General features: G+C 52.2%; 1 protein-coding gene across 2 annotated transcripts in view; it reads right to left on the reverse strand.

Moving 5' to 3' along the window:
- The window catches only part of PXDN (peroxidasin), a gene marked incomplete at its 5' end in the record, with an annotated part of 67492 nt that overhangs the window by 22616 nt on the left and 30164 nt on the right, over positions 1 to 14712 (reverse strand). For both annotated transcript variants that reach the window (XM_082672061.1, XM_082672060.1), the window contains 6 exons: positions 357 to 629; positions 5927 to 6096; positions 7988 to 8105; positions 10397 to 10566; positions 12582 to 12653; positions 13000 to 13071. In XM_082672061.1, coding sequence (XP_082528187.1) covers positions 357 to 629; positions 5927 to 6096; positions 7988 to 8105; positions 10397 to 10566; positions 12582 to 12653; positions 13000 to 13071 — 875 coding nt within the window. The remainder of the gene's footprint in view (positions 1 to 356; positions 630 to 5926; positions 6097 to 7987; positions 8106 to 10396; positions 10567 to 12581; positions 12654 to 12999; positions 13072 to 14712) is intronic.

Below are 14712 nucleotides of genomic sequence, written 5' to 3' on the forward strand. Positions count from 1 at the left end.
CACACAGCATTAAGTCTTAAAACTATACATATTCTCAGACCCTATGTCCAAAATTGACCCTAAGGAAATTCCAAGACGTGTGTAAGACATACTGATTCCGTACACGCAGGCCTTGGTGAATTGGCATGCGTGCCCACATTCGTGTGGGGAACACAGCAGAAAACTAAAGCTCTGACCCCCTAAAGCCTGCACTTGGAAAATAAACATATCACCAAGTCCCACCAAAGGTCAGATGTGATGGGAGAGGATGAAGCAGGACCCGGGGCTGGAAGACCAGGCGGAGCCCGCGGAGGGGCTGGCTTGAGGGCAAGCCAGGGAGGCTGGGGGAGCCGGGGCCTCTGCGTGGACGCTCTCACCTTGGACGATGATGAAAGCCGTGGCGTGGATGCTGTCCACGGTGTTGGAGGCGAAGCAGGTGTACTCGCCACTGTCCTCCCGTTCCACGTTCTGGATGTACAGGCCGCCGGACGGCGTGATGCTCACCCGCGGGTCAGCGGGCAGGGGGGTCCGGTCGCCTCTGGTCCAGGTGATCCTCGGCGGGGGGTGGCCCGTGGCGCTGCACTCCAGGGTCACACTTTCCCCCACCAGCACCTCCGTGTTCTGGGGTTGGATTACAAAAGCGGGGCGAGCTGTCACAGGAAACACAGATTCAGAGTTAAAATCCTCCAGTTTAGCAAATGCTTTTGCTTGGCGTTTCTATTTTCATGCTATTCATTCTAGCTGTTAAAGTCTAAAATAAGTAAAACAGAAACAATACAATTGCACACTTAGTCTCCTTTCTTCTTTCAAGAAATGTGCAGACGCAACGAGGGTCGTGGCCTCAGGTCAAGCCGCCATCAGCAGCCCTGACGGACTGATTCCTTCTTCAGACGTGGACCAAACTCTGCAGAAGTCTTACTTCTTTTAAATTCTAAACGTATATGTCAGTCTTTTCAGTAAACCCTGCTAGTGGTTCTTACTGGTTATAGACATTGTTTTCAAAGGGCATTTAGAACATATAGAAATAACAAATTTCCCTCATAGAAAGAAAAATACAAATTAATACTCTAGAGAGATGGTTATAATGATGATTACAATGAGATGATGTTTCAACTCTAAATCCAGAAAAAAAACCCACACACTTATTACTGAGCTTGTGTGTCGAGCACGTGAAGAAACAGAACCCTCACACGGGGGTAGCACAAGTTGCCACGGTCCACCTGGACAGAAACATGGCCACATACATCAAAACTAAAAATGCCTTCACCCTTTTACCCAGAAATTACTCTGCTAGGAGTGTACCCCACAGATACCTGGTTGGCCAAAAAGTTCGTTCGGGTCTTTCCATGTTACAGAAAAACCCAAACGAAATTTTTGGCCAACCCGATACTTTTTACTGGCTTGTAAAACAATATATGTACAAAAAGGGGTTTTTATTACTGCGTTGTTTCTTCAGGCTGACATCCTGATCCACGATTTTCCAATCCAAAAATAAAATATTTTTTCATAACTTCTTTCCTTGGTCTCTCTAGCACGAGGCTACTCACAATCTCCATTATTCTGCTTACTGTGAACATCCGCTCAGTTTGCTACAGGATTTTATATACTGATTGGGTGGGGCATTGTCCAAGATTCCGTGACAGTTCAAGTCAGTAAATGGATTACGTACCATGTGGCCCTTCTGAAAAAAAATCCCCAAATTTCCACATTTCAAACCACCTCTGGCCCAAAGGGTTTTGGATAAAGAGAGGAGACCCGTGACATGTACCCCAAAGGGAACGGGTTACACAGATGTTTTGTCTGGATAATGGGATTCCGCCACCACCCATAAAAAGGGCAAGAGTAAGGAAGTCCCTCATATGTTGAAATGAAAGGTCTCTAACATCCAGTAAGTAAGAAGTAGCCCTGGCCTTGCAGGCACTGGCAGTATTTTCTAGAAGGAGGTGGGATGGAGGTGGGAATTACGTGGACCAGGGAAGGAGACAGGAAAGAGACTTCTCTACATCTGTTCTCGTTTGTTCATTTTTATTTTTTATTTTTAAACTACTTTATTTTTTTCTTCCAGTTTTATTAAGATATAATTGACACACAGCACTGTATACGTTTAAGGTGTACAGCATAATGATTTGACCTACATCAGTGGTTTGAATTACAGTAATTACCAAAAGAAGTTTAGTGAATATCCATGACCTCCTACAGATACAAAATAAAAGAAAAAGGAAAAATATTTCTTCCTCGTGAGGAGAGCTCTTCGGATACTGTTGCTTATTTTTAAACCCCACTTATCACACATCTAAGTAACAGTGGATCACAGAAAACACAGAAGTGACATTTAATGTTAGCATTTCCAGAGGATGGCAAACTGGAGATGTGGAGCCACGTACAGGGACAAGAACCAAAGGCGAAGCCCATCGTGAGGCATTGGCACGGCCCTGCAATTGTACATGTGGCTTGTAGGACCCTTAGGAGATAGAAAGATGAGGACACCCCAGGATGAGAGCCAGACAGAAAACTCTAGGACGGGTCCCCAAAATGCTCCACCATCAGTACGAGAAAGAGAAAGTCAGCTCCTACCCCCCAGCCCCCCGCAGGGACCTCTGCTGAGTAGAAGGGAGAAATAAACCTCATGTCAGCCTTTATCAACCCAAAGTGGGCCGTCATATAGGCCTGCTGTCTACTTCACACTACATTAGGCAGAAGGAAAGTGACCTCAGTGGAAGAGCTGAGATGCAGGAAGAAATAAAAAGAACTGGAAGTGATAACTACACGGTACAGCTAGACAAACGTTAACAGTACAACATAACAACCTTTTATACATTAAAAAACAGAACTCAGCCTAGAAACTAAGGTGGGTAGTTATATTTGAGACAAACGTAAAGACAGTAACTGTAAACGTTGATAATTTAAGAATGCATTTGAAATTTCTCTAGAATAACCACTTACAGAAAAGAAATAAGGTATATAACTTCCAAACTAGAAGTAGGAAATAGAAGATGAAAAAAAATATTTCAAAACAAGGCAAGAAACATAGAAAAGGTTGGATAAATTGTCCAAAATAAGAGGTAGCATTTATAAATCTGAATTGCTAACCACAATAAATGTATATGGACTCGTTTTTAAAGTCAGTGTGAGTTTTTTAAAAAAACTCTAGCTCTATGCTGTTTACAACAAACGCCCAAAATATACTAATATAGAAAAAGGTTCAGAAATAGAGTCACAGGGCTTCCCTGGTGGCGCAGTGGTTGAGAATCTGCCTGCCAATGCAGGGGACACGGGTTCGAGCCCTGGTCTGGGAAGATCCCACATGACGCGGAGCAACTGGGCCCGTGAGCCACAACTACTGAGCCTGTGCGTCTGGAGCCTGTGCTCCGCAACAAGAGAGGCCGCGATAGTGAGAGGCCCGCGCACTGTGATGAAGAGTGACCCCCACTTGCCACAACCAGAGAAAGCCCTCGCACAGAAACGAAGACCCAACACAGCCATAAATAAATAAATAAATAATAATAATAATTAAAAAAACCAAAAACCTGTAGGTTATAAAAAAAAAAGAAAGAAATAGAGTCGCAGATAGAAAAAACAAACTTGTGGTTACCAAGGGGGAAGGGAGGGGGAGGGATAAATTAGGACATTGGGACTGACATATACACACTACTATATATAAAACAGATAACTAATAAGAACCTGCTGTACAGCACAGGAAACTCTTTTCAATACTCTGTAATGACCTATATGGGAAAAAAAAATCTAAAAAAGAGTGGATGTATGTATAGGTATAACTGATTCACTTTGCTGTACACCTGAAACTACTACATTGTAAATCGACTATACTCCAGTAAAAATGTAAAAAAACGTAAAAAAGAAAGGTTCAGAGCAAAATGACGCGAAAAGTATAGTTGACAAACACTAATCAAAAGAAAGTGGGTTGCATCCATATAAAATCAAACTAACCTTAAGGCAAAAAGCATTAATAATCAAAAGTTTAGTTCATGAGGAAGATTAAAAACTGCAAACTTATATGCCCCTAATAATAGCTTCAAAACAGATAGAGTACATTTAGCCCTTTGTGACTCATGGAGACTTACAAATGGGTCCATTATCATTACCCACATCACGGTGTTGGCAAACTTCTGTAAAGGGCCACAGAGCATATTGTTTGGGCTTTTCAGGCCATAAATCTTTGCATGTGATTATGTTCCAATAAAACTTAATTAACAGACATTGAAATTTGAACTTCATATAATTATCATGTATTCTAAAATATTACTCTTAAGTTGTTCACATAAAAATGTAAGACACTTTTTTTTTTTTTTTTGCGGTACACAGGCCTCTCTCTGTTGCAGCCTCTCCCGTTGCGGAGCACAGACTCTGGACGTGCAGGCTCAGCGGCCATGGCTCACGGGCCCAGCCGCTCCGCCGCATGTGGGATCTTCCCGGACCAGGGCACGAACCCGTGTCCCCTGCATCGGCAGGCGGACCCTCAACCACTGCGCCACCAGGGAAGCCCAAGACACATTTTTACTTCAAAGATCTTGGAAAAACAGGCAGTGGTCCAGGTTTGGCAGCCCCGAGTCTAGGCTGGCAGGCTGCCACTGGCTGACCCACTCACTCTGCAGTGGCATTCCAGTCACGGACTGTGGGAGACCCTCCCTGTGCATTTTGGGGAGCAGTGCCAACATGCACAGACTAGTGCACTAAAGAAGGCTCTCGTGCCCGAGAGAGAAACAAAAATTCAGATCGAAAGGGGTTAGACTTGGAACTCTCAGGCCACAGGGAGATTTTAATATTCCCAGCTAGGAATCAATTATTCCGCTAACACAGCAACTTTGCTAAGGAAATGCACTGTTTATGCTCTATTACTCCCTTTTGTCCTCTGACATATACCTACAGAACTGCACCACTCTGTTCAGTATTTCGTGGGTTTCCCTGTGCCTGACAAATGAAGCGCAAGCCCCTTCTGTGACCGGGAGCTCTAACTTGTCTGTGGTAGGTTCACAGCCATGTGACTTTGCAAAGATGCTGGACGCCTTGTTCCACTCGGGGAACATGGGATTAAAGGGCTTTGATGTGGCTGCGATATATGCACTGCACTTTCCCTTGAAGGGAAATTCGACAGCTGGGAACTCTCACTCATCAGTAAATCTTGACTGTGCCTATGCTGGGATGAACCAAGTGATACGAAGGTCTCGTACTAGGAATCTAATCAAAGAAACACACAAACCACTTAGCTTGGGATTGCCCTTGGCAATACCCTGAACGATAAACCATGAGGGAAACACAGACCCTGGCCCACCTACACGACAATGACACAGGCCCATGGAGGCGGCCTGGCCACCTGTGCTCTTCCAGCAGCCACGGGGGATCAGGCCCACCCTGGGCTCTGCTCCAAGGGCCACAGCTCCTCTTCTGACCAAGGCTCCAAAAGTCAACACTTCGACAAGGGCGGGGTCTGTAACCTGGTGGGACCCAGGCCAATCAAGGCCACAGCCATGCTGCCTTTGGCTCAAACAATCTTTTCAGTTCAGGTGCCAATATTTTAGGCCTGGGAATTCTGCATACAAATTCAGATTTCTGGCTTCTTTTAAAACAGCCAAAGCCCTTAGCACAAGAGAGAGTCCACTGCCAACAAGTGAGAGGAGCCCCTGGGACCAGCGTGAGTGGGAGGTGTCGGGGGACGGGGCACGTGTCTGCCCAGGTGTCCACAGCTTCTCTGCACTGTGCTCCCAGCAGCGCCTGTCTCTACTGTCCACTCTGAGTGGCCGTCCTGGATCAGGGGTTGATGGTGGACCAGGGCAATGGTTGAGGGTCACCTATGACCCTGAGCCGACCCTGCTGCGGCAGCTTAAACGGGAGACCTTGGTGTTTGTCTTTTACCACCAGGTGCAAACAAAGAAGGGAGTGGACCGGGAAGAAGGTGGGCTCTAAGCGTCTGAGTGAGCACTCAACGTACCTGGAGACCCGAAGTACCTGAGGGTCACCTCCTGCGTCTTTACCTCTCCGGCCACGTTTTTCGCCATGCACTGGTAGATGCCCTGGTCTGTCTCCCGCGTGTTCTGGATCATCAGGGTCCCATCGTCCAACAGGTTCAAGCGGGAGTCCGTCTTCATGCTCAGCTCATTACTGGAAAGACAGACCTGGCAGGCTCAGGCTCTGAAACAAGGAAACACCTGGTCCCCCACGGCGGGCTTCTGTCCTGGCACGGAGGCCCCAGCCTGGAGGCATGCAGCACCTGGAGATGCGGGGCCTTAACTCGCCTTCCTGGAAACCTTCCTTCCCAGCAGGCTGACTTACCGGCATTTCTGGGAAAAGTGTTTACGCACTGTGTTTATTTGCATCTGTAATTAACTCACATATTCACTTTTATCATTTACATGTTCAACCTACAAATGTTTCAAAGTGGTCCTCGTTCCAAAGGGAAAAACTGAACAGAGTGGAAAAAATTCACAGGAAAACTTTCCCTTCGTTTCTGGCAAATCCATTCGAGGCAAAGGGGTAGAAACATTTAAGTTATTAAAAGTGGAAGATTACAAACGTCCCCAGAACAACACCGCCACTGTTCGAGGGATTTCCCAGGACCCCTCTCAGAATCCAGGTGCCCACAGGCCTCAGACCCGGCCGCAGGAGGCGCTGTCCGGTTCCCCGTCCACCTCCCTCATGCTGGGCTCCACCTGCACCAACCACGCCACCAAAACTGGCATCTCCGTCCTTCACGAGCACTTCCGGACGGAGGCAACAGGCCTCTCAGGCCCCATACGTGAGGCTCTTCCTGACGTGGCCCAGTTTTCTCCCACAGACACCGTGAGCCCCAGGGAGGCTGGGCTGCTGCACAGATGGGCCCCGGGGCGCAGCCGTGCACCAGACGCCAGCCTGGGGCCTTGGGTCTCCCTCTGCCGTGACTGGCTCTGCGATGTTAACTCTTAGCATCAAAGTGTTGACTTACAAACGTGGGTGTGACCACTCACGAATGCAGGTGTGCTGGCCTTGAGCGAATCTGTGCTTCTCTGCCTTTTGAACGCACACTCCCCAAAGGAAGCTCTCCCGTGTTCGCTCTGGAATTTACCTCTTGCCACCCTCAGAGCTGTCCCAGATCCCAAGGCACTGGGGACAGGCCAGCGTCTCACGTTCCCCACAGAGCTCTGGCCCCGAGCCCGGCGTCAGCTGCACTAGGTCGACGACAAAGTCAGGCCTAGAACCACTCCATGCCTCCGTGGCAGGTGCATCTCGGGTGACCCCCCAGGCTTGCTGCCCTGTTCTCCTGTGCAAACACCGCTGGACTCGAGAGCTGGTGTCAGGGGCCCATCTCCTCTCACCATCGCGACTAGACCCAGCCAGGGGCTACGGGCCACACTGAACCCACAGGAGGTTCTGCTGGTGAGTGAGCGCAGGCCGGGGTGCTAGCGTTTACAGCAAGCACGGGGGCAACGACGACAACGTGGCCTCCCGCGGAGGTTTCCTGCCCAGGACTCGGTTCAAAGCGGATGCGTGCAGGTGCCGCCCTTCAACCCAGACGACCCTCGGTGGTCTGACCCCCGGGTCCCGCGGGGATCTGACTACACCACCCCCCATACCAAGATGCTTGTGGACAGAAGGCGAGGCCTGGGTTTCCGGAGACAATCAGATGCACAGGAGCGAAGTGCGTGCGTTCACCTCACAGGGTCTCCCTGAAGATGTCACCCGCAGGGAGGACCCCCCTCACCTCCTTGGGACACAGGGACCTCAGCCCCGGTTCCGTCCCCCTCCTCTCCCCGGACGGGGGTAACTGCCCCTTCCATGATGACCGGCCTCGCTGACCCGGACCAAGCCCGGCAGAGGGTGACTCGGGCCGTGCGCCTCGCAGAGGCCGGGATGTGCCCGGCGGCGACTTCAAAGCGGGAAGGTTGCCCGGAAAGCACTCCTCCTCCTTGCTCTCCTTCCAGGGAGGAGGGTCAGGGCGGGCGGACCGGCCGTGGCTCACGGGCACCTGGATGCAATGGGACCCAGCGCCCCCGGCGGCCCGTCCGGAGCCACTTACTTGTTTCGGAGCCAGATGATCTCGGGCTTGGGGTTGCCCTCAGCCCTGCAGGTGAAGAAGACGGTGTTGCCCAGGGTGACGTCTGCGTCCTGCGGCTCCGACGTGATCCGCGGCCTTTCTGCACCAAAAAGGAAAGCGGGCCTTCCTGGTCTTAAACCATCACGTGACAAGAACCCAGAGCAAATCCCTTCTGTTCGAGACAAAACCACTCCCACGAGAACGGCGGGGGGCATCTCCACGGAGAAGACGGTGTTAGAGCCGAATTACACAGCATTGCCAGCCTCTGAGGTCCACCCGCTGAGAACCCTGGCAACCGGTGGCGCTGAGCCTCTGACAGACAGAGCACCGGCTGACGACCTCAGTGGGCGCTCCCCCCGAGAGCCGGACACTCGTGAGCCAACAGTTTTAGGGAATGAAAGGACAGACAGTGGCACTTTTCAGCTGAAGCCGCCACGAAGGCAGAGGCTGTGCAGGTGCGGCCAGGGGCTCCCAACCGCGGGACCATCTCAGTGTGGGGTTCCCACTGCAGTCCCTACGGCCACCCAGTCACTGAGCACAGAGAGGCATCCCTCCTGCACTCCAGCTGCTGGGTGACTGTCCTCTGTGCCCTCACAGCAGGCTGGACTGGTCACCTACTAACCAGGAAACTCAGAGAGCTGACCCCTCTCAGCCCAGATGTATTCACTGACCTGCCACGTGCAAATGCGTGTGCTCCTGTGTGTGTGTACATGCGTGCACGTGCCTGCAAGTGTGTGCACAGTGCCTTCACAACACCTGGCATCTTAAACAGCCACAAAAGGCCGTCTGCGTGTCTATTACTGCACAGCGTCAACAGGAAACCCCTCGGACTCACCGCCGGCCACGTTAACCCCCGAGGCCGCGCTGCTCCCGTTTCCACTCCCAGGCGCCCTGCTCCCCATGCCAGTCTGGACACTGCGGCTCCCTCTGCTGTAGCCGGAGGACCCCCAGCCCCACCGCTCATCCCTGGTGCCACACTCGCCCACTCGCCATCCTCTCTGACGTGCTGAATTTGGGAACGTGGAGAAAGCTCTGCTTCTCCATTCTGTCTCCAGGAAGAGGCAATGGTGCTGAAGGAGCTGGAGGAAGGACCACCCTCTTGAGCGCCCCCCAGTGACCCCGAGTGACCGGCAGCAACCAAGGACCTGCCAGGACACTAAGGGCAGAGGCATCATCCCCAGGCGTCCCACGAGGCCCCAGGAGTTCAGAAAGTTCAAGGCACCACCGCCTCGGTCACCCCAGCCTGGCCCCTGTTGACAAGGTCGGAGCTGGGCTGGGCTGGGGTTGAGGGAGGAGGGTCCGCTCCTCCCCCAGAAGAGAGGTGGGCAGAACCCAGGCCGACTCAGGAGGGCAGCCCCAAGGTGGGCACAGGGAAGTGAACCTGTCGTGACCCCCGAGCAGGTCCAGAAGGCAGAGGTCAGAGGGAGCAACCTCCCCCTCTCCACCCGTCCTTTGCCCAGGAAGCTGACCCTAAGGAGACAGTCTGGAGAACGCGGTGCACACAGCACAGCACTGTTGCCCACCCTGAGGGACCCCTGCCAGCAGAGCAGCCCTTACAAAGACGCGGGCACGACGCGCGGAGGCCACAGGGTGGCCCTGAAGTCAGTCACCTGCACACACTAGAGGCAGAGGAGCCTGACTGTACGGGGATCGCTCGTAAAGCGTTACAAACAGTGACGAGTGAAGTTACATAACTGCGGGGGGGGGGGGTTCCTGTGAAATGGAGTGACCTTCAAAGTAATTAATTTTGTTTTCAATATTTGAAAATAATAACGATGCTCTGGAGAACCTAATTTTAGCACCACCACCCCCCCCCCCGCAAAAGTGCTAAACTTAAAAGAAAAGCTGGATTCCTTGGGCGTTTGTTTATCAGGAAGATTCGTCCGGCGAGATTTGGTTTCACTCCTTTTCTTGTTTCTTCGCGAGGCACTGCGAACGCACCAGCGGTGCACAGGTGCGACAAGCCAGACAAACTCGGCCTACTGCCACTGGGCGTGGCCACCACCCAGATCCAGACCCAGGAGGCTGCCGGCTCCCAGCCAGCAGCCCTGCGCCCTCCCCCAGAAACCGCCCCCGCCCCCGCCCCCCAGCCCCCCGTGGGTCCTGCCGGCCAGGCAGCTGCAGCCTCTAAAGGCAGAGGCCTGGAAGGAGCAACAGGTAGTGGTGCATTTCAGATGCCTATTTTTTTTGCAGGGAAACCTGAAAATTAAACCCAAGTTTATTACCAGATAGTTTCTTACAGGTACTACAGAGACGGGCTTTGTAAAGCAGGGTCCAGTCAGGCCCCACCCAGACCTGATCTGTGGGTCAGCCAGTGACAGCTGGAGACAGGGCTGCACACGCTATGCCCTCTGGACACCAATGCGGGCCTGGGTCCCGGGACTCACTCACCACAGTCCAGCTCCTCCGGGGTGATGGCGGCCACCGAGCGCCCCTGGATGCGCCTGGGGTATTCACAGGTGGCCGCTGCCTGCGCATTCCCCGACCGGGCGTAGCTCTTCAGCAAGTCCGCCAGCCACAGGATCTCACAGTCACAGTGAAGCGCGTTGGAGTCCAGACGCCTACGAGGAGGAAGCCGCAGCCGGTGAGACGGGGGATGGGCAAGGGCTGACCCGGGCCAGGGAGACCCGAACTGACCAGCAGGGACGGGGCCCGCAGACAACACAATCTGACCCGGTCCTGCCTGACCAAGGGACCCAGCAGAGATACACACTCGGCAGAAGGAAGAGCCCGAGAGCGGGGGAAACCCGAGTAACGCAAATAAAGGGTGGGGAAAGGAGCAATCAAATACTGTCTATTTTAGGTTCAAGACCAAGGGACAGACACGTGCTGGACGAGTCCGGGAAGTTTCATGAAAAGCACAAGACAGGAGCCTTCGTAAAATCAGTAATGCAGAAATCCCCACCACCCTGAACTACTCCCGAACTCTCACCACCACTGGCGCTGCGCCATCATGTACTACCTCACTTAACCCTTAAATACGCCCTAAAGGACAGTCAGCCCACAGGGCGCAAACCTCAGCTGCTGAACTAAGTGCCGGGAGAAAGTGCCCCACGGGGCTGGACACATTCGTCCCAGCAAGCGGAACAGGCAGGGTGTCATCTCCTCCCTCGGAAACGATGACCATTTATGCAGCAAAGCACGAGGTAAGGAGTGTAACGGGGGGACGTGAACCAAGAGCGAGGAGGTGGCAGCAGGGCCGGCCCCGTTCAGAGGGAGCTCCCCGGGATCAGAGCCGAGGGGCTGCCCTCGGGCGTCCACTGAGCTCACACCTGCCGGCCAGTGCTCCCCAGGGAGGCGGGCCCGTGATGGCCCACCTCCCACTTGCATTTCTCCAGGATGCTGGCTCGGAGGGGGCAGCAGGCAGAACTGGCCCTCTGTCTGGACAGCCAGCTCCGATGAGCACGTCCCGCGGAACCCATAGGGTTCAACGCAGACATGACAGAACCTCCCCCCCGCCGATTCCTCAGGTCAGCAGGCCGTGGGGGACCTAGAACCTTTCCGGCACCCGCTGACCCCAGAGCCCCTCTGAATAAACGGCAGGACCTCTGTGCTCAGGACGGGCCCTAGTGACAGTGGATGAGCAGGTGTGTGACCCTGGCCAGCGGCCCCTGGGCCGAGCGGCCAGAGCAGGAAGCCCCTGACTGCATGCTCCCCTCTGCCGTCTGGTGGGGAGGGGGAGGTTCACTGGGGCCGAGAAACCTAGGGTTTCACAGGCCGAGCAGATGCAGAGGGCAGTGCTAGACCATCAAAAGGCCAAAAAGGAGGCAGAGACGGAGAAGGACCTTTCCAGCCTTCTGTAGACTCGGGTGACCCCCACGTGCCCTGAGCTCGTCTTGGCAACTCCTGGCAATTTCTTTCCTACCCTCTCTCATCTACCAAACAGGCAGTGTTTCTCACCTGCCACCCTAGAATGCAGTTTTTAGTTTGGCTAGGGATTTCTTTATCCTATAAAGAAAAAAATCGTAAATAGTGAGGAAACTGTGTCTTACTTAACTCAAGAGAGAAACAAAGGCCACTCTGGGCCCAGGCCTGGTAATCTGACTTTTCTATCTCTTTCTTAAGTCCAGTTCATTGTACACTCTCCGTAATACCTAACTGAAAAACAATGGCCTTGAAGAGCTCGGAGAAAAACACACAAAAGATGTCAGATAGCTTTCTCCATCAGCTATTATAAGAAATTACTCAGTGTAAAGATAAATTATTTTTGGAGACCTAAGAATGGACAGAATTCAGTTATGTGCATGCCTAAACAAAAGGAATGCAATACAGTTGGGATTAATTCTAGGCCAATTTTATTTCCACCAGTACGATATGTAACATGCAATTAAAGATTAATTTGAGGAATTTAAAATTGATTTTTAAAAACGTCTTCCTGTTGCCACATTCCTCCAAGCCAGCTCGGTCTTGGTTCGGCGTTCTGACGGCTTAATCCACCCTCCCTCCCTAATTCATATCCAGGCTGTGATGAACTCTGCTTTGAAATACCCAGTAAAAGGGGTCAGGTAAATGCATATGACGTGGAGAAATTGTCAGTCTTTGCTGAAAAGACAGCATAAAGGGTTATTATACTTACAATCTTTTCATAGATTCCAAGTGATTAAATGTTCCCGGAACCAAATGTGTAATTCGGTTGTTATGTAAAAACCTGTTGAAAGAGGTGATAAACGACAGCAATGCTTTAAAATACTTTCCTAGACGTGCAGAAAAGTGTACAAGCAGTTAAATAACTCAGCTTTCAGAGAACATCCCCGTGACCGCCTTTGTTTCGTATACATGAATTTGAGAACAATGTTCTTTAGTACAGAAATAACTACATTGTTTTCTATTTTATCACTATTCCCACTTCTGCACTGTTAGAGGAGAGCACAGATTTCCTACTGAGACGTTTCCCGGTTGCTTGAACAGACAGAGGTGTTCTTTCTGTTACGGGAAATGGACAGAGCCACGGGCTCCAGGACCCGCAGGGAAGAGGGGCAACCAACACCACTTACAGCCTCTCCAGCTTCGGCAAATGCTGAAATGACTCTGGGTCCAACGTTTCTATCTGATTAAAGTGCAGGTATCTAGAGGAGTTTTTAAACATGGGAAAAAGAAACAAATTTTAAACAATTTTATACTTTTCATAGATCTATAGGGTTTTGCTGAAAACATTTGTTCTCTAAGTCATTTCAAATACACACGTCAATAGATAACTCTCTAGATCTCCTACATTGTATGGAAAACAAAAGCAGTCATCAAATAGGAAGATTAAAGACAACGGAAAACTGGGTGCAGACTTTAAATGATTGACTGGACAATACGACTAAGGGTCAAGCACACCGACCGGGCTTCCTCCCCACCCAGCGGGGAAAGCCAGGGACACTCAGCTCTCCAAATACATGGACCTTTCTAGAAAAAAATCAACATGATCTTCATTACGCCACACACGCAGGTACGTGAATGCCTTCATTCCAATCTTCTAATTTACAAACGGATTCAGGAGACTTACACTTCAAGGTGACATTGGGTATATTGTTTTTCAGCTACAGAAACAGCAACTACAGAAGAAACCTGGCCCTGAGTTAAGCGAAATAATGTATTTCCTCAAATGTCCTTTAATTACATCGACCATCCAGAGCTTATACTTCCGTTTCTTTCCGCTTATACTTCTTTCTTGCCGTAAGTTACACATTTTTTTGTAAAACTAATTTCTTCTCATTGTCTTGCATACCGCCTTTCCCACTTTGAAAATTGGTGGGCTTTTGCCTTAGAAATACACGGAAGCCCCCTCTAATCGGTGCCCGTGCAGGAGTCCCTCCTGCCACACAGGCACCTGGCCCGACACGCCAGGCTGTGTCTTCACGAGACGCTGGGACCAGCAGGGTCACAGCACAAACCCACGCAAAGGAGAGCTCTCTCCACACTCCCTCCACCAGGTACAGCCTTTCACTGACTTTCTGAAATGATGGAACCTCAGGGTCCCTCGCCCTGTCCTGTCGGTGTCCGGCCTGCCCTGGGCCAGCTCGCCGGGAGAACCACCGTGGTGACCACGCGGCCTCAGAGCTGCCCACCGTCCTCCGCGGGCAGGCAGCCTGGTGGGGGCTGGGTCTGTGCCCACCGCCCTCCCTGCGAGGGTGGGGGCCTGAGGGCAGGATGGCGGGGGCAGAAACGCCCCGTCCTGACTCTGCAGGACGTGCACTTCCAGCGGCCACCGTGGAGCAGCCTGGGGCCACGCCATCAAGCACAGACACGGGGAGCAGACGCGCTCAGCCGCGCTGCTCCGGAGACCGCGGGCCGGCCGGCCGGGTCCGGGGCGAAGCCAAGGGAGGGAGAGAAGGGAAGACACGCCGGTCCCAACCTGATGCTGCTTAAAAATCCACGTGCCGACAGCCAGGGGGAGGCTGACCGGACGCGGGTGCTGCCTTGAGGGGCTCAGGGTTCACAGGCTCCCTGGGCTGTGGCCCCTCTACCGATGGTGGAGGAAAACGGGCTGAAGGCAGGAAGGGAGCCCCCAGCGCCGCCCACGGTCCCCGCCCCTGCCCGCGGCCAGCCTCTCAGGGAGCCCAGGTGAGCCTGCTGGACGGGGCGGGTCTCACGCGTGGCCTAAGGAGCCTGTCAGCGCCTCCGGGTTAGAGACCAGAGCTAAGGACACACTTTGGGCAGCCAGCCGGCCCAAGGCTGCAGCCCGTCACCAAGTGCCCTGCTCTGCATCTGCGCCTGTTCCA

Source organism: Grampus griseus, assembly GCF_964374135.1.
Source record: "Grampus griseus genome assembly, chromosome: 15".
Classification (NCBI taxonomy): domain Eukaryota; kingdom Metazoa; phylum Chordata; class Mammalia; order Artiodactyla; family Delphinidae; genus Grampus; species Grampus griseus.